General features: G+C 40.6%; 1 protein-coding gene across 2 annotated transcripts in view; it reads right to left on the reverse strand.

Annotated features, from left to right (window-relative positions):
- Positions 1-20,720, reverse strand: part of LOC138756995 (catenin alpha-2) — an 835,014-nt gene that overhangs the window by 490,772 nt on the left and 323,522 nt on the right. For both annotated transcript variants that reach the window (XM_069923543.1, XM_069923544.1), the window contains one exon: positions 726-818. In XM_069923543.1, the coding sequence (XP_069779644.1) occupies positions 726-818 (93 nt within the window). The remainder of the gene's footprint in view (positions 1-725; positions 819-20,720) is intronic.

Genomic DNA, 20,720 nt, shown 5'->3' on the forward strand with positions numbered 1-20,720 from the left:
GATCTCCCAGTTCCATTCGGTCATTGACCTGAAACTTTAACTTCATTCATGCAACTTGCTATGTTGGGTTGGGGCTTTTCTGATCTTGGTATGTATTTTCAGAACTAATGATCATTGGAATAACAGGAATCATCCTGCGTTTCCCCACATACAGACAGAAATCATTGAATGCAAACAAAAATTGCACCGCAGTCTGTTGGAGAAACCTGACAGCTGTTTCATTATGTTTTGTGTGATTGGCATTAGAATCAAATGCTGGGGTTGATTTCACACTTGGATCGAGAATTATGAATGGGAATTGAAACTGGCACATTCAGAATTCCAGGCTTGGATTACATTCACACTTGGATTGGTTTGCGGTTATCAGGAGTCAAACTGCCACATTAATAGATTTTTCTGCAGGTCCTGCTTTTTATAACTGTGCATTCTCAAACTTCTATCCCTTTGTTTGCATTTAAGTTTCCGGCTATGTTTTAAGACACCAAGAGACTTGTATTATATTTTGTAAACAGCACCATTGTCTGGTAAAATAAGAAAAATGGCTTTTTTTTTATTTGCTTTAAAATTGCATGATTTGGTTTCAAGACACCTGCTGTCTTTCAGCTGTGAAAGATATTCGGCAGAATATTATCTATCTTGTCCTATAATTTTCTTACTGATAGGTTTTTGTTGGAGATGTGATTGCACATCAGCCAACACACAGTATCAGCATCTCGTTCTCTTACCTGCGGGCACAAACTATCGATCTGGGTTGCTGCCATGCGAACCAACTTGACGCCTTCTTCGTTATTTGAGATGGAGCAGGCAAGATTTGCAACCTGTAATTTGGACAGAAAATGAGAAAGTATATTACCAAGCAAATTTGTCTCATCCCTAATGTGCATCTGGAAAAGGAAATCAAAAGGACCACATTATATGTAAACAATTCTGCACCTCATTTGCAACAAAGCAGAAGCAACCAGATATTTGGAAGATTGGTTGTTCATAAAATTCTACTGACTTTCCTCCTGATATTGGTTATTTTGAAACATGTTCTGAGATGTTCCTTGGTTCCATACAACTCTCTACCTGGGAATGAGCTCTTCCAGATTGGAATAAAGCTTGAGCACTGGGTGTGGATTGACCATCTATTTAATTCTCATCTTTATGTGTTTCACTCCATCAAGGACTCCTACAAGGGGCAGCCTCTCTCCTCAAGGTCCCCCACAACCAAGACCATGGCCTCTTCGCTCTGTTATCATCGGCAAAAAGGTACAGGAGCCTGAAGATGAGCACTCAGTGTCACAAGGGCAGCTTCTTTCCCTCTGCCATCAGATTCCTGAATGAACAATCAACCACAGACATTGCCTTACTTTGATTCTTTTTCTTGCATTATTTTTATTTATTTTGTACGGTGGTTTATAAAAATAAAATGTTTGTACTGTGATCCTGCCACAAAACAACAAATTTTGTGACATTGGCGTGACAATAAATTCTGATTCTGATTTGAGTGTTTTCATCCCAGGTCACCACCCAATATCTCCTTGGGAATGTGGTTTCTGGGAGAGGAGATAATGATGTTACCCATTCTTTCTTTAAAGGGTTAAGTACCTTTAAGAGATTGAGTCTTTGACTTTAATTCGATCTCACATCTCTCTCAGAGTGCAAGACAGGCTTGAGAAGTGAGATAAGGATGGGGAACAGGAAAGGGAGAAGGTAAAGTGGAGTGGGATTCACTTTATGAATACAGATTGGATGGATTTTGTGATGATTTGGGAGGCTGAAAAAAATCATGGAAGGTACCATTGAGGCATTCTGAGAAAGACGAGTTGTGGGAAAATAAGATGGAACTTTACAGGTGACAACAAAGGGAGATGGATCTGCAGTAAAATGCTAACATTCATAAAATGTTGGTGTTCAGGGAATGAGAAAGGATAACGTTGAAGAAGTTGAGTTGCTAGTGATAGAAAAAAAGGGAATGAGAGTTCCAGAGATGATGGAAATGGAAGAGGTCAACGCCAGGCAATGATTTAGAGGAAGGAAAATGTGAGGAGAAATCGGAACCACACACTAAATGATGATTTATGACTGTTGCGTTCAAACATAGCTAGATTGATCATTGGGCACTGATCGATTGACTTCAAAATGTTTTAGTCAACTTCATATCAGCAAGTTGGTCCTTCTCAACAGATGGAATTTTCACTTTCTTTGTTAGCAAGCAGGATGACAGGGTAAAGAGATGAAAAACCTGGTACTGATAAGTCCGCATCATTTTATATTGCATTGAAACAGCTTTTAAAAGTGATTATAACAATTTATAAATATTCTTTTCAAAATGACGACACTGAGGCCAGTGGTGGGTGGGTTCAGTGGTGGAGAAGGATGAAAAGAAAATCTCTCTCAGCATCCAACCTGCTGTGTTTCAAACACACAGAAAAGTAACAAGCAGATCACTTTTCCTGTATATTCCCTGGTAGCACAGCAGGCATCGAGTTGCCTGCAAGAGATTTGCTTTGTGACTTATCCATTTGAAAAGCGTCCCCAAGTAATGCCGAACACTCATTCTGAACTGGGAGCAGACGATCATCTGTTCACAGTTCATGGTTTGCAATTTTGTTGAACTAATACTGAAAGCACTTCAAATAGAATGTTATGATAAAAATATCACACTGTCCTGGACAGCTGGGTATCTTAGAGCTCATTTAAATCACCCCATGTCACCATGCTTCACGATTTCTACACTTCTCTAAGAAACGTTCTTCACTTCGTGATAAATAATCTCCGTTTTGAAAAAGAACTTGTTGATTGATTCCTAATAAATTTTTATGAGCAAGCCCTGACCTATTTCTCCATGTGAGTGTGCATTTTCTCTCTCTCTCTCTCTCTCACACACAAGAATGCGTGCCCCAGAACTTGCATATCAAGACAGAGCTGTGTTTCAGGTGTTCACTTGACACTATTACACTTGCAGATGAATGTGCCGGTGGGGGCACTGTGCCAGCCAGTTGCCTTTGCGTGCATGACTCATGTTGTCACTCCTGTTGTCTTGGTACCTGGCAGTTATGGCAGCTGATCAGGAGAAGAGTGGCTGCCAGCAGAATTGTGGGGGATGTTTCACGACCTGTGAATGAGGACTGTGACCTGCACTTCTATGACTGCTGCAGTGTTTGAGGAACTGTAAAAATGTACGTCAATATTGTTTTTTCAACAGTCCTGACTTGAAGCAACAACCATCGTTCAAAACATACCGACGTTGCAGGTTAATGGGGTGTAAATTGGGTGGCACAGACTTGTGGACCGAAATGGCCTGTTACAATTTAAATCTAAATTTAAAAAAACAAAGGAAATCTGCATTGTAGAGTGAAGAACCTTAGCTATGTTGTAATTGATGTGAGTGGGTTACAAGGAAGAATTAATGGGAGAATCGGATTGCTCTACCATCTCGAGGAGACTTATTTGGCCAATTGGCCTCCCTTAATGGGAGGAGAAAATAATAAAAATGTGGACATACGGAACTTAAATGGCAAAAGAATTCTGTTTTGAGGCATTTTTGAATTGCTAGGAACACAGGTGGAGGAAGAAGAAGAATGATCTTCTCAGGATGTGGCCTACCAAATGCAGAAGGATATGAACACAGCTCAGGCAATCACATAAACCTCCCCTCCCTGCATCATCTCGATTTGTACCCCCTTGGTGCCTTGGAAAAACAGTTAACATGCTAAAGGACTCATCCCACTTTGGCCACACTTTCTTTTCCCTCATTCCAATAGGAAAAGCGTATCACACACCAGCCAATTCAAGGCCAATTTCTTTCCCTTCACTATTAGATTATGGAACAAACCTCATACCCAGTAAAATAATGTTTCCCTTGTTCCATTTGAACTGATCACTCACTGTAACTTTTATTCTTCTGTTGATTTATGGTTAGACTTGCTGTTTTCAGTGTACAATGGCACAGTAAACTTGAACTTGAGGTTTGTACTTCCAGCATTTTCTCTCCTTCAGAGAAATCCAAATGGCCAGTATTTTGTCAATTTGCTGCTTTTCAAAGGGTTAAGTCCATTAAGGTTAATGAGACTCACTTAGAGCCTTGGTATGAAATGTATATTCATGTCATCCAGATACACTTATTGCTAATCAGAGCTCATGAGACCTCTGGAGGAGTCTAGAGCCATACAGTTGTCAAGTTTTACAGCATAAAAATGTGTCAAAGTTGTCTACCCAAACAAGTCCTATTTGCCTGTATTTGGCCCAGATCCCTCTGAACCATTCCTAACTATGTACCTGTCTAAATGTGGCAAAGTTGTTTTCCATGGTAGGAGAGTCAAGGATAAGAGGGGACAACTTCAAGATTGAAGCACGCCCATTTAAAACAGATGCGGCGGAATTTCTTTAGCTACAGAGTGGCCAACTTCTGAAATATGCTATGATGTCCAGCTCTGAAGACCAGGTCACTGAGTGTATTTAGGGCAGAGATTAACAGGTATCTTAATAGTCAGGGTAACAAAACTTATGGGGAGAAGGCAGGGGAGCGGGGCTGTGCAGGGGAATGGATCAGCTCATGGTGGAATGGTGGAGCAGTCACAATGGGCCAAATGACTACTTGTGTTCCTATATCTTATGGTCTGTGCCTTTTAGGTGAGTATCTCATCAATCCCACATTCAAAATAAACAGTAACAAAAGCCTCGAAATATAAGAGCTGACTCCTAAATCTTCAGTTTTGCTACTTGATGAGAAAGCCCAGATAAAATAATTTCCAAATTCATTTTGGGTCCTGTTGCAGGGTCTCGACTTTAAACATGAACTCTCCATTTGCTTTAACAGATGCAGTTTGACCCATTGAGTTCCTCCAGTAGCTTATAATTTTGCTACAGACTACGGCATCTTCACTCTTGTGTCTCCAGATGCAAATAATTCTGACTCAAATTCCAGCAAAATTGGCTGAAATTTACTGTATATTCATGTGTAAAAGTCTAATTTTGTGGAGCAACTTTTAGGTTAAAATTTATGGGTTCAACTTTAATGAATACTACTTTTGACTGTGGTAAATACCTGCATTGTTCGGGGCACTGGGAGCTCTGATGGGTGGGCAGCCAGCTGGAACCGAGTGGAAAGTCCAAGATTGGGAGTTCGGGTGGTCGGGACCAGAGGGAAAGTCTGTGTTTTGAGCATTGGGAGCTCAGATGGGGCCTAGGAGACAACCCACAGTTATGGTGTCAGGAGCTCAGATGGATAGGCGAGAGTCCACACTCGAGGCGATGGAAGCTCCGGTGAATGGGGGGGCTGGGTCAACAGGTTCTCTGGAGGGTGGGGCCTGGGCAAGAGATAGTGGTTGGGGCATCAGGAACTCTGATGGGCGAGTGAACGGCACATTTGGATCTTGGATGGTCAGGTGGACAGGGCCAAAAATAGCAGGGTTGATTTATAAATGGTATCAACTTTTTTTTTCTCTTCTTTTTTTCTTTGGCTTGGATCCGCGGACAAAGATTTATGGAGGGGTAATGTCCACGTCAGCTGCAGGCTCATTTGTGGCTGACAAGTCCGATGCGGGACAGGCAGACATGGTTGCAGCGTTTGCAAGGGAAAATTGGTTGGTTGGGGTTTGGTGTTGGGTTTTTCCTCCTTTGTCTTTTGTCAGTGAGGTGGGCTCTGCAGTCTTCTTCAAAGGAGATTGCAGCCCGCCGAACTGTGAGGCGCCAAGATGCACGGTTTGAGGTGATATCAGCCCACTGGCGGTGGTCAATGGGGCAGGCACCAAGAGATACCTTTAGGCAGTCCTTGTACCTCTTCTTTGGTGCACCTCTGTCTCGGTGGCCAGTGGAGAGCTCACCAACTGAAAAACCTCACAAAGATTAGCGTATACAGAGCCATTATCATACCCACACTCCTGTTCGGCTCTGAATCATGGGTCCTCTACCAGCATCACCTACGGCTCCTAGAATGCTTCCACCAGCGTTGTCTCCGCTCCATCCTCAACATTCATTGGAGCGACTTCATCACCAACATCTAAGTACTCGAGATGGCAGAGGGCGTCAACATTGAATCCACGTTGCTGAAGATCCAACTGCACTGAGTAGGTCACGTCTCCAGAATGGAGGACTATCGCCTTCCCAAGATCGTGTTATATGGCGAGCTCTCCACTGGCCAGTGCGACAGAGGTGAACACCAAGACACAAGAGCAACTCGTCCGTGAACTACTCTTTGCAGACGATGCCGCTTTAGTTGCCCATTCAGAACCAGCTCTTCAGCGCTTGACATCCTGTTTTGCAGAAACTGCCAAAATGTTTGGCCTGGAAGTCAGCCTGAAGAAAACTGAGGTCCTCCATCAGCCAGCTCCCCACCATGACTACCAGCCCCTCCACATCTCCATCGGGCACACAAAACTCAAAACGGTCAACCAGTTTACCTATCTCGGCTGCACCATTTCATCGGATGCAAGAGATAGACAACAGACTCGTCAAGGCAAATAGCGCCTTTGGAAGACTACACATAAGAGTCTGGAAAAACAACCAACTGAAAAAATGGTATCAACTATTACATACATATATATAGTATATCTTTTGTTCCTGAAATTATGACCAAGAGATTGTGGCTGTGAAATTCTTAGAGAAGTTCCAACTCTATCACTTGACGAGCAGCCATTAAGGTGGAGCAGCCATGTCAGAATTCCCAGCTTGAATTCAGAACAAATCAGGCCAAACAAGTAAATACATCAAAGATTTCACTCAAAAACAGAATGATCAAATAATAATTGACATTGTAGAAGTGAAATTTTAGCTTTCCTATTTCATTTTCGGCATGGGAGTATGTCTGCATAATTTATCAAGGTGTATATAACCATCCAAATCTGCTCTTCAACTCTGCTAAGCCTGTCGTTACCAAACAATATATTACACGTTAAAGGCTTGCAAATCCTCAGCACACCACATTTCATCGTTGGCATGTCACCTCATTCATGCTGCACTGACTTGTCATTTAATTTAAGGGATTTTACAGCTAAAAGTTTTCCTTGGCAAATCCATCGGTGCAAATATAATCCAGCTCTTTGCATTGCATCAACATCCTGCTGACTGGATACACTTGCATCAACTAAGGAAATACTAATGAAAATTCAACATTGGTTATCAGAATTGTTTAGATTCCAAAGGGACTGTCTTTTATAGACTCTTAACAGGAAATTAAAGCAATAACTGAATACAGCAAAGCCATTTATAAATGACTGCTTGGGCTTTCCTCAAATAGAACTTTTCTTGAAAACTGAAAGGTTTAATTTTTGTACATTAAAGACAGATATTTCCAAGGGGGTCTTGGGACTGTAGATGCAGAGGTCACATTTGTACTGGCTAATGAGTTTAGGACTCAAGGGAGGTCACTTAGTTTGAATTGAGGAAAAGTGTCTTCATCAAAAGGAGAGGGAATCCTTGAAATAATCTACCATGGAAGGTTGTTGAGACCTGATCACTGGTTGCATTCTAAAGGAAGAGATAGATTTTTAGATACTAAAAAAAAAATCAAGGGATGTGAGAGGGCAGGAAAATCAGCCATGTTAATAAATGGCAGAACAGGCTCAAAGAGCTCTTGGTTTTCATGTTCTAGTCATCAAGTTTATTGTCATCTGATTGTAAAAGTAGAATGTATTGAAACAGCATTCTCCGGTCCTCAGTGCCAAACATGCAAACAAACAGACATACAATACATACACAAGACAAGTATTCATGTATACAAATAAATGTTGTTTTGTGAATTTGAGGGCCTCAGTTGGTGAGTGTGAGCAGTTCCTTGTGGTTGTTCAGCATTCTCACTGTCTTTGGGAAAAAGCAGTTGCTCAGCCCGGTGGTGTAGGAGACAGCCCACAGTTATAGTGTCGGGAGCTCAGATGGACAGGCAGCCAGGGCCTAGGCGAGTCCACAGTCGAGGCGATGGAAGCACCGGCGGATGGGGAGCTGGGTCAACAGGTTCTCCGGAGGGTGGGGCCTGGGCAAGAGATAGTGGTTGGGGGATCAGGAGCCCTGATGGGCAAGTGGCCTGCGCATTCGGACCTTGGATGGTCAGGTGGTCATACTTCGGTATCTCTCCCCTGACACAGCAACAGCTGAAAGGTGCTGTGTGCAGGGTGGGAGGCATCCTCGATAATTTTGCACGCCCTCTTCAGACCGATCCCGATAAATCGCGTCGATTGGGGGCTGGGGGGTGGGGGGGAAGAGTCCAGTGATCCTCTCTGCCACTCTTATGGTCTAATAATGTCCTTTCCTCACATCCATCTCCCTGACCCTCATAACCTTGATACAATCCTGTATAAATGATCATTTTCAGCTCCATACATGATTACTTCACTTGCCAACCCCCATACAATTGAAAATGCAATGTATTTTATTTCTTTTTAGAATGTAAAAACCTGTCCAATTTCTTCCTTCAGACATCTATTCCTTCTACATTCCATTGTTTTATATTTTTAAGAAACAAACATTTTCATGTCATCCAATCATCACATTTTGATTTATCATGCACTTTTCAATCTGATTGTTGATCTGAATTATTGGAGACTTTTTCACTAGCGTTTCTCTATTTTTGACCCTGCATTCTTTAATCATGAGCCAGACAGGATGATGGAACAGTCCACATCTTCAACTCTGTCTGTCCTGTCTGATTGGAGAAACAGTTTGCTACAGAATTGTCTATCTTTCCAACAATTCACATACTGTAAAACTTTGTCATTTACCCTAATAGATTGGTCTGACAAGAGGATGCAGTTTCAAGTGGAAATGAAGAGGCAAGGTTGATGGTTTGTAGGGTTAATTATTTGGTTTTGCCAAAGCACTTGCACATGAATATGAGCAGTGTCTTCTCTCCGTGTTGTATAATTCCATAATTCTTTGCTTCATTCCATCCAAAAATCTGGATAACTTGGAAACAGTACACAATTTACAGCTCCCTCAGACACTTAAACAAGATTTCACAGAAATTTCTTGGAGGAGAAATTTGTCTGTTGTCATCATTTTAAATATGCAATATAGTAAACTTATATACATTGCTATTTAAATTGAACTCTAAAGAAGTCAATGGAGCCAGATTTAAAAACACAGTTCCCCTTGCACTTATAGCAAATTATAGAAATTTACAAATTTAGGATCATAAGACATGGGAGCAGAAAAAGGCTATTCAGCCCATCGAATCTGGCCTGCAATTTAATCATGAGCTGATATATTTTCCCACTCAGCCTCATTACCCTTCTCCCCATAACTTCTGATGCCCTGGCAAATCAAGAACCTATCAATCTCTACCTTAAATATGCACAATGACCTGGCCTCCACAACTGCCTGTGGCAACAGATTCCACTGATTCACCACCCTCCAGCTGAAGAAATTCCTACGCATCTCTGTATTAAGTGGTTGTCCTTTAAATCCTGAAGTTGTGGCATCTCATCCTAACTCTCCCACCATGGGAAACAACCTTTCAACATCTACTCTGTCTATGTCTTTCAAAATTCAAAATTTTTCGATGAGATTCCCCTCATTCTCTTAAATTCCAATGAATACAGGCCACGAGGTGGCCAAATACTGCTCTAACTCCATCAGTGCATGACTCCACTGTCATCGGCAAGATCCCAAACAATGGCAAGACAGAGTATACCTCTTAACGTCAACAAGACAGAGGATCTGGTCATTAAATTTAGGAAACCAGGTGGTAGGTGGGATATGGGAGGGCAGGGAAGGGTGGAGGGGAGATCATTAATCCCTGTATGTTTTAACAGTACTAAGATGGAAATAGTAGAGAGCTTCACGTTCTTAGGAGTAAATGTTACCATCAACCTGTCCTGGTCCAACTACACTGACCCGATGACCAAGAAAGTGCATAATGAACCAGTCTCTCTGATCTTAAGCCAGAGGAAATTCAGCATGTCCCTGAAGTCTCTTATCAATCTTTACAGATCTGTTACAGTAAGCCAAACAGTTCAGGATGAAGTGTTACAAAGACAAAGTGCAGGGGATAGAGAAAAGTACAGTTGAATCAGTGCAAGAACAATTATTTACAAATGAGAGGCATAACAGCTTGGTGTGGGAATTACTGTGCCCAAAACTGTGGAGAGTTGAATGCAGCTCAAGCCACCATGCAAACTTGCCTCCTCTCCATCAACTCTGTCTATACCTCCTGCTGACAAATATTAAAGGACCAATTCCATTCCACCATACTGACATTTCCCACATTCTATCAGGCAGAAGATACACAAGCTTGAAACATAATCGGAGTCTTGTTATCAGGCTTTTAAATGGGCCTCTCATTTGTAAATAATTGTTCTTGCACTGATTCAACTGTACTTTTCTCTATCCCCTGCACTTTGTCTTTGTAACACTTCATCCTGAACTGTTTGGCTTACTGTTGCATGACATCCTGCACTTTTGTTTTATTATTGCACTTATGTTTGGGTTGTCTAACCTGGGTAACATGCTTTTCACTGCACCTCAGTGCCAATAAACAATTCAGTTACCATGATAAAGCAAAAGTTGCAACCATGTGGCATCCTTGTGTTAATCATTAGTTGTTAACATTTTGAAGTGGTCTTATTGTCTAAAGATTGAAAAGTTAGTTCTTTATGGCTATTCTTGGATAAATGAATGAGCATCGATGGTCACCATTTATCATGGTATTGTCACCTAAGATTAGTTGCAATACCCACAGTATAATTCTATTTTTCACAATGTCCCTTGCTTTGAACTCTCTCAATAGAGTAAATAATTCCATTGGATCAATCCTGCAGAATGCAGTGATCATTTTAAATAATTCACCACACAAACCAATGAATTCAGAACCAAGGCCTCACAACTTAATTGTCTATGTCATGGCATTAATATGGAGCTCTCCAAATAGTTTTTTTCTTCTTTATTTTAACATCACAGTACAGTAGAAGGCCATTCTGGGCCATGAAACACATGCCACCCAATTTCACCCAATTGACTTACCAAGCCCGTATATTTTTGAAAAGTTGGAGGAAATCAGAGACCCAGATAAAACCCAAACAGGTCGTGGAGAGAATATCCAGATTCAAAGCTGGAATGCTGTTGCTTTCTGCTAACTATGCATACCTTTTATCGTTTGGAACAAAAGAAATATCACTAATTTGCTGTTAACTTTTAATGTTCCTGCGATAAAAGCATGTAATGTAAAATCATTTTTGAATAATATTTGAACGTCCCTATTTAGAATTCCATTGTCTGTGTTCTAATTTCTTTATGAATCAATGTCCTTTTTCTAATTTCTCGTCTATCCAACTTACTGTGTCACTTAAATGTAAATATATCCTCCATAACAGGTTGGAAGGCTTATGCCACCACCCAAATCCCTGAGGTGAGCACTGATGGCTCCCATTTCATTAGTTCTATTGTTTTTCAGAGGTTCCTTCCATGATAGGAGTTTGGAAGCAAGGGTAAAGATCTCAGTGATGCATATAGGTAATTGTGAGGGTGAATGCTAAAAAATTACTTCCTCACACTGAAGAACCTACATCTTGGGGCATTGTCTCAGCTGAACAGTTGACCATTTAGGATTGAGATGAGGAAAATGTCTTTGTTCAGAGGAATGTGTATCTTCGGAATTCTACACCAAAGATGGAAATGGTGTTTTGTGCTTGGAAAAATGACGATGGAATAAAGTAAAAAAATCAAATGTCTGCATTAGAAATATATTCCATAAATTTCAAATGGATGAGTTATTTCTGGTAGCTACCTTTATGAATTTTACAAATACGTTCAGGTTTCTTCAAAGGCAGACTTATTTATTTCAGTTGACAGTAAAGGACGTCACGTTGTGTAGGAGATTCAAGTGAGATTGTGTTTCCTTGTGTATGTGAGTTTTCAGGTTTCTAAATTAAATATTCTAATTAAAAACACAGCAGAGGTGTTGGAAAACTATTGCTAAAATATCTCTGTCTGGAATGAATTCATTCGTAGCACCAGTAATATGTGCTCTGCGTCATTACTGCACCGTTCTATTATTTCTAAGGCATGTCCCAGAGCTAGTGTTTGTTACAAACAGCCAACAGATCTGGGCAGCTCTTTCTGAAGTTTATAAATTGCAACCTTTGCCATTGAAGCATTTGGAAAGAGTAATAATTTATTGTCAAAAATATTGAACATTTCTGTTCAATTTTAAAAGGAAAATATTAGATTATGTTTTTTTTTCCCCAAGGTTGGAGCCTTATTTGTTAGTTGCCTTCTACCCATACAATGGAACTGCATTTCTCATCCTGTGATCCATAGAATAATAGTAGGTCCATGGGTTTGTTACAGGTGAACCATAGCGAAGTAGTGAAGACAAATATGACCAATAAAATAAAGAAGTAATTTGTAAAGTTTGTAAATATGACAACAAAAAATTCTCAAAAGTTATTCCCAACAAAACAAAAACAAAAATCCTGTCAATGGTATGTAGGTTGGTAGGTTAATTGGTAACTGTAACTGTGCAGGTGAGTGTTGGGAGAATATAAAGGGTTTAGGATAGAATTAATGTCAGGAAACCTATCAATCTCTGCCTTTAATGCACACAATGACCTGGCCTCCATAACTGCCTGTGGCAACAAATTCGACTGATTCACCACCCTCTGACAGAAGATATACCTACGCATCTCTGTATTAAGTGATTGACCTTCAATCCTGAAGTTGTGGCATCTCATCCTAACTCTCCCACCATGAGAAACAATCTTTCAACATCTACTCTGTCTATGTCTTTCAAAATTCAAAATGTTTCAATGAGATTCCCCTCATTCTCTTAAATTCCAATGAATACAGGCCACGATGTGGCCAAATACTGCTCTAATTCCATCTATATATAACATGTATCTGCCCATATAGGATTCAATTGCAACAAGAAAAATGTAGTCTTGCCAATTAGAGAGTAACCCACATTAGACACATGGTGTACTACTCAGGTGGAAGGATGCCGCCCCACCTACTCATGCTCAGTGGCTGAAAGATATTATGTTCTCTTTAAAGAAAAGATTAGCTATTCAATAAGTAATTCTACCATGTTATGGGGATCATTTTTGAATTATTATCACAATCTTTAGATATATTTTATAATCTGAGTTTTGTTGGCTCTTTTCATTCACTTTTAGGAGTGAAGTTTATTGTTGTTTCTTTCTGCCATACAACTTTGTTAGGGGGATGGGGTTTTGATTAACATTTGATTTTTGTTTTTTTGGGGTTTTTTTTGTCTTTGTATATTATCTTTACTTTTGCTATGTTATTATGGATGTGATGCAATATCTTGATTTGTGTAAATTCTTACTTACATTTTGCATACCATATAAACAATGTACTGGCTTGATTTTTTTTATGTATAAAATAAAAAAAAATATTTTTAAAAAGACAATCCATTTACTGACTGCCTGGCCAGATGGGAGTGAAGAGTCACATGCTTTGTTGTACATCTATAGTTAGCCATAAACCTGACCAGGAAGAATGGCAGATTTCCTTCCATAACAGACATTACTAGATTTTTATTTCAGATTCATTTGATTAAATGTATTTAAATTCCCGACCTGTTAATGGTGATCTTTAGCTCTTTAATGTTAATGAGAGCGATCCTAACAAATATATGAATATTTCAAAGTTGACTGGATTTCAGAAATACTCTATAAATGTAGTTGAAAAATGAAACATCCATATTTCCTTAGGAGATTATTCTAAACCAGATTAATTGAGGATTTATACCAAGGAAAAGCCCAACAGCAGTCCATGAGATGGAGAAGTCACAAAATAGACTAGCTCACAGCTGACAGCAATGTTTATTCCTTACTTTTCAATTGAATGGAAAGACTGCAGCTGGAGTCACATTTCCATTATCTCACAGTGACCATGAAAAAAATGGGTAACAAGGTGGAAGTAAAATATTGTGGAAACTCGTTAACTTTATGATCGACCTTGCCAATTTATCTGATTGGAAGGAGTCAAATTTCTCTCACAAATCTCGGAAATGAATGTGTCAAAACAATCTCGTATTAAGGATGTCTCAGAGTGAGCTCAGACATTCTGATAAGGGAGGGTGAACAGCCAGGGGTACCAAAGACATGGGCAGAAAGAGAGGTATGGTCATGCAAGGAGCTTATAGGGAGCAAATTAAAAAATAGACTTCTAGGGTTATAATCTCAGAACTGTTCACTGTGTCCTAAGCTAATGAGGCAACATGCCACAGGCAGTTGTGGAGGCACTGGATGTATTTTAAGGCAAAGATCGATCGGTTCTTGATTAGCCAGGAAATGGGGGAGAGTGGGAAAATGGATCAGCTCGTGATTGAATGGTGGAACAGACCTGATGGGCTGAATAACCTAAATTTCTTCTCCTATGTCTTATAGAAAAAAAAATAGAATAATAGCACCGGTGACTATTGCATATTATGTACTGCACCAATATGCAAAATATTGGAGAGCCTAAAACAGAGGTTTAAGGGAGGATGGAAACCCGAAGGGCAACTCTTTTCCACACAAAGGTAGTACACATAAGAAGCAAGCTGCTAATAGATGGTAGAGGTAAGAACAATTATGAAACATCATATTTAGACATGAACATAGATAAGAAAAGGGTAAGATGGATATATGCCAAGCCCAGAAAAATGGAATCTACTTCAATAAGCAATTTGACAGGCAGAAACAAACAGCGTGGGGGTTCGAATCCCATGTTGTCTGCAAGGAGATTATGTGTTTTCCCTGTGTCTGTGTGGGTTTTCCCCGGGGACTCCTGTTTTCTCCCACCGTTTGAAATGTACTGGGGTTGTAAGTTAATTGGGAGTAATTGAACAGCACAAGCTCGTGGGTCTAAATTTAAATTTTAAAATATTAAACATTTTAATTTAAAAATCTTGGTTGTTTTTCCTAAGTCAGGAGGTCACCTGTATCCTATAGTGGCAGCAAGTCCATGCTGTTAAATTCAATCCTGCTAGCAATGAAGGCGAACATTACACTTTCCTTCTTGATAATCTGTTGTATGTGCAAACCAACCTTTCACAATTCATGGACAAATATTCCCAAGTCCCTTTGCAGAACAGCATGCTATAATCATTCACCATTTAAATAATACCACATTTTCTAAGTTTATATTTTCTAAAGTGGTGGCCTCAGAATTACCAACATGGAACTCCATCTGCCAGATCCTTTCATGTTTGTTGTACATCTATAGTTAGCCATAAACATATATTCATATATTTGTCAGTGCCACAAATCCTAGAGGGGGGCATTAGGGTTACCGGACGGGGTGGGGCACAATTTGCCACTTGTAAACACACTCAGAAGTGGGGGTACAGAAAGGGGGCACTTACCACGTTAAATGCGGCGTCCTGGGGTCTGTAGGCCGCACGTGGCCATGTTTCTTCTTACGTGCTTGTGCAAGTGCCAACTGGCACATGTGCAATGGATTAGAATACCAGGGCCACTAGCGTCAATAGCGTCACTTCCCCCTCCCTCTGACAGAAACCAGACGCCACTACCACATGCGCATTAGAAACATGGCCGTGCAAGGCCTACGGACCCTGGGATGCCGCATTTAACATGATAAGTGCCTTCCTTCTGTCCCTACACCCCCATATATAGTTGGAGTTTCCAGCCACTCTAACATGGGTGGGGGGGAGTCATAATACCTCATTTAACATCAATATCTCTCTGCAGACTTTTCACAACTTCTGAACAATTTCCTTTTCTGCTTAATTTAGTGTCACCAGCAAACTTAGATAAGATTCACTCAGCTCCATCTTCCAAATTCTCAATGTATATTGAGAACAGTTGCAGGGCCAGCACCGATGTTATTCCACTTATTCACCAGCGAATATATCCCAATTCTCTGCTTTCTGCAGATAAACCAATCCATGCTAATATATTAACCCCAACTCCTTGATTCCTTATCTCATAGTAAAGTCTTTTTTTGTGGCACCTTTTCTTTAAATTTTAAATGTAAAAAGGCCCTTCTGGTTCATGAGCCCAAGTCACCCAAATAGTCCAATAAACCAACAAACCCCACTTGTTTTTTGGTGGATGGGAGGAAACCCATACAGACACGGGGAGAATGTATAAACTCCTTACAGACAGTGCTGGTCTCAAACCTGGGCCATTGGCAATGCAACAGCCAACCATACCACCCAAACCTAGTTGCTCATTGAACAATTTCTGGAAATCCAAATGCACAGGATTCACCTGTTCCCCTCTAACGGCTGCACACACTATATACTCTAAGAACATCAGTAAATTTATCAAATATAACCTGCCCTTTCTCGTCCTTGCTGCCTCTGCCTGGTGGAAAAACAATCCCCTGTGCGGAGCGATGGCTCGCTACTTCATCCCAACCCTTCTCGTAAAGTCACCGACACCGTGACTGGGTGAGGTGTGAGTGCATGCATGTATATTTTCGTATTTATTCATACTTTCCTACAACATAGAAATTCCCATTTATTTACTTGTAACCTATTCTTCGTCTTAAGTCCATGACTTCACGTTCCTTTGCCTTCCAGCCACACTCATTAAATATAGTTTCTAGGAAGAAATTAACATCAGTGAGCACAATTTTTGGGATGTTTGAGAGAACCCCAGCACTCAGTAGTTACAGAGAGAAATGAAAACTCCACATGGTCAGCTGGTGAACTCAGGATCTAGTTTGATTTACCAGAATTGTGGAATTTGCCAAGGCTGCTCTTTGCTGCTCTACGGCAATAACTGTGCTTATAAGAACATGTTCCAGTCTGACTTCTGTAGCAGTTAACATTCCAGTCAGGGTTGAATAGAAGACAAGAGAGTGAATTATTGTGGTCATGTGTCTTGCATTGCACTGGGTGATTCGGTGACAAAGGTGAAATATATCAGCTGGTCGTGCTATGGGAACACAAGATATCCCTTTATTCTCTCAACGAGTTGCATCAAATTTGCTTACTTCAATGTTTATTGACATTTTTCTCTGGAAATAATGTTCAAATGAAACTGTATCACAAAGCATCCTTTTCTATTCTTGGATAATGATTTCAAAATTTCAACAAACAGTAGAGCTTCAAGTACCTAAACTAAAAGACACCATCTCAAAGACTGTGGAACAGGTTCTTTGTATTAACTTTATGAAAGGCATTTAATTGGTTTGTCAATCTCTTTAATTCCAACCTGAAATATCTTGCCAATATTTTTACTCTCCTTTTCATAATCTGACCCGTTTGCCTCACAGCAGTTGTATTAAAATAATGTTTGTTATAAACACATTTTAATTTGAAAATTCAATGTGCTAAGTCTATTCCCAGATGTCTCAAGCAGGTGCTGATATTTCTGTCATTTTCTTCTCATTTGAGAAGTGAAACTTTTTCTAATGTGTCATTTGAGTGAATGTGCTTGTGTAATGGTATAAAACAGCACACATTTGTCATTGTCTTTTTTTTGGCAACGTTGCCATATTTAATCACTAAGTGATTTGTTTCCTCACACTTTAAATGTTCGACAAAATAACTGAACTTATTATGCTATATTACACGATGAAAAATGACACTTCCATGATTCTGCCTCAGAGTGTAAAAGTCAAACATCCACGTGCATGCTATTGGTTTTAGTCAGTAAACAAGGAAAATAAACACCCATAAGTAGATAACAATTATGTAATATATTTTAAAAATGCAATCTTTGTTCCTTGAAAGTATCATCAAGGGGGATTTATTGGTATCTTTTTAATACAGTTTTTATTATTTAGTAAATTGACTTCCTTCAACGATTGAAAATTACATGCTAGATGGTGATTTACAAACCTTGGTTAGATGGTTCTAGTTCCATCATGATCTGATTGGCTCTATGTTCTGCCATAGCCCACCCTAACCTTCTTTAGACATCGAGAGAGGGACAATAAACACCGCCTTTGCCAGAGACATTAATATCTTGAGAATGGATTTAAAAGATTGCCTACAACATGGCAGATGAGAGCAAGCAATATTCTCAGAATCCATATCTTCACACAACAGCATGAGACAATAGTGCATAAGGAGGGCACCTGGCCTCTCGAGCTTGCCCCACCATTCACCACCTTATCTCATAGTGAAGTTTTTTTTTGTGGCACCTTTTCTTTACATTTTAAGAATCCATTTTCAACCATCATGGTTGGTCTGCCCATGGATATGAAGGCGGCAGCAAATATTTATTTTTATAAACCCAAACGTTGGCTGGTAGTAATACTTTAAGAGTATTGTTACACTTCACTGTGCACACGGCCAAATTTTCAACCCATGTGCAGGTCTATTTGATTCATACTCCCTGAAGGTTGGTGGCATCAGTATAGCAACAAACCTGTCCAAAGCCAGTGGGTTATAGTTCTTCTTGTATAATGGCACCAATGTCTGGAATCTCCAAAGAATATCTGATTATGTGGAAGGCTGTACTCAGAGCCTTGAGAACAGAAGGAAAGGCTAAAGCCCAAGCTATGTATCTTTATCTTTCCTATATAGGACACTGTTTGACCTGCTAAGTTTCTCCAGCATTGTGTTTTTACTTCAACCAATCTTACTTGGGAATAGAAGTTAATTTTGTTCACATGCAGTATCCATGCAATGTAGGAGCATATTATGTACTGGCATTGAACTCTGTTACTTCAGGATGAGTTGAAATTCAATTGAACAATGTTGTTTATTTAAGTGTGGTAAGATTGAATATGGGTGGATTGGAAATCGGATAGCAGAAAAGGGAGAGGAGGCTGTGTGTGGTTTTTCATTAATATACTGGGTGGTGCATGGACACTAAAGTTATGTCAACCTCCTGCTCTACTGCCTTAGAGCGAATCTTGATTAAATGCAGACCCTTCTATTTTCCCCTAGACTTCTCATCAGTGATTCTCAGTGGAGTTTACATCCCTCCCGATGCTAATTACAAGCAGGCACTTGTGCATGATGTGGTCAGTAAACAAGAAACAGCCCAGCCCGACACATTTAGTCGGCGACTTTAACTAGGCCTGTGACAAGAAAACCCTGCCTAATTAACACCGGCATGTAATCCGTTGTACCAGAGGTCCCAGAACACCTGGTTACTCTTACACCAAGGCTTACTGTTCTTTCCCGAGACCGCACTTTGGCAAGTCTGATCACGTGGCTATATTCCTTCTGCCTTCATACAGACAGAGCCTAAAAAGAGAGGCTCCGGAGGTCAGGGCAACAAGAAGGTGGTCACATGAGGCTGAAGAATAGTTACAGCACTTCCTCAAGTCAACAGGTTGGCTGGTGTTCAAGGACTCTGCTGAGAATCTGAACGATCACATACTTTATAAAAACAGCTGTGGATGAGTGTGTCCCCACCAAACCATTTAATGTTTACCCCAACCAGAAGCCCTGGATGTACAATGAAATCTGGAACCTGTTGAGAGCCAGATCATGGGCGTTTAAGTCCGAAGATCCAGTCGGTGCAGCAGAAGCAGGTATGAGCTGTGGAAAGTTATCTCACAGGTGAAGTAGAGATTCTGAATGAAAATGGAAACAATGATGGACACTCAACCAATGTGGTGGTGACTAAATGCCATAACCTGTTACAAAACCAAATCCGGTGAAATAGCAGGTGGCAAAGCTACTCTCCCAGAGGAACTCAATGCCTTCTCTGCCTGATTTGACGATAGCAACAGTGAAGAACCTACCCCTCTGCACCCCCACATCCCCGGAAGATCCCATCCTGTCCATATCTGCATGCTGCCTTCAGGAGAGTGAATCCGAGGAAAGCATCTAGCCCGAACGGAGTACCTGGCTGAATATTAAAAATCTGTGCTGACCAACTAACCGAGGCATTCACAGATATCTTCAATATCTCACTCCAGCAGGGTGTGGTACCCACCTGTTTCAAACAGGCGCCAATCATACCAGAGCCTAAGAAGAGTGCAGTTCCCTGCCTTAAGGACTATCGACCAGTAGCTCTTACATCAACAAAGATGAAATATCTTGAAAGGCTGGTGATGAAGTAGATCACCTCCTGTCTGAGCAGTGACATAGATCCATTCCAGTTTGCCTAACAGGTCTACATCAGCTGCTATCTCATTGACTCTATACAAAGCCATGGAAGACCTGGAAACCAAAGATGACAGCTCTTTATTGACTACATTTCAGCATTAAACACCATAATTCCCTTAAAATTGATCAGCGAACTCCAAGAACTGGGAGTTAACACCCCACTGTGAAATTAGATCATGGATTTCCTCACCTCCAGACTAGAATCAGTGAAGATTGGGAAGAACTCCTCCTCCACAATCTCTATCAGTAGTGGAACACCACAGGGCTGTGTTTTTCGTTCCCATTATACTCACTTTACACCTACAACTGTGTGGCTTGGTACAACAATAAGACCATTTACAAATTTGCAGACGATACCATGTGGAGGGTTGTATAAAGGAAGGGGATGAGGCAGCATACAGGATCGAGGTTGAAAACCTGGCTGAATGGTGCACCAATGACAACCTTGCACTCAATGCCACCAAAACTAAAATGCTGATTGTTGACTTCAGGAAAGGAAAGTCAGAGGTTGTGGTGATACACCGCTAGCCTACCTGCAGGAAGATTACCAGAGGACAGACCACACCTGGCCGGCTGTCAATCAGTCGCCCGGGATATAATACTGAGCCAGCCCTTCCCAAGCCAGTCACTTGGGAGTCACCAGTACAGCTACCACTGTAGCAGAGACTTTAAATTGAATAAAGCCTGTTGTACATTCTTTCTCGAGTTTTGTGTCTGCTTACTGCTGCAGCCATCCATTACAGAGATATACCATCCA

Source organism: Narcine bancroftii, chromosome 3 (assembly GCF_036971445.1).
Source record: "Narcine bancroftii isolate sNarBan1 chromosome 3, sNarBan1.hap1, whole genome shotgun sequence".
In the NCBI taxonomy this organism is placed as follows: Eukaryota; Metazoa; Chordata; class Chondrichthyes; order Torpediniformes; family Narcinidae; genus Narcine; species Narcine bancroftii.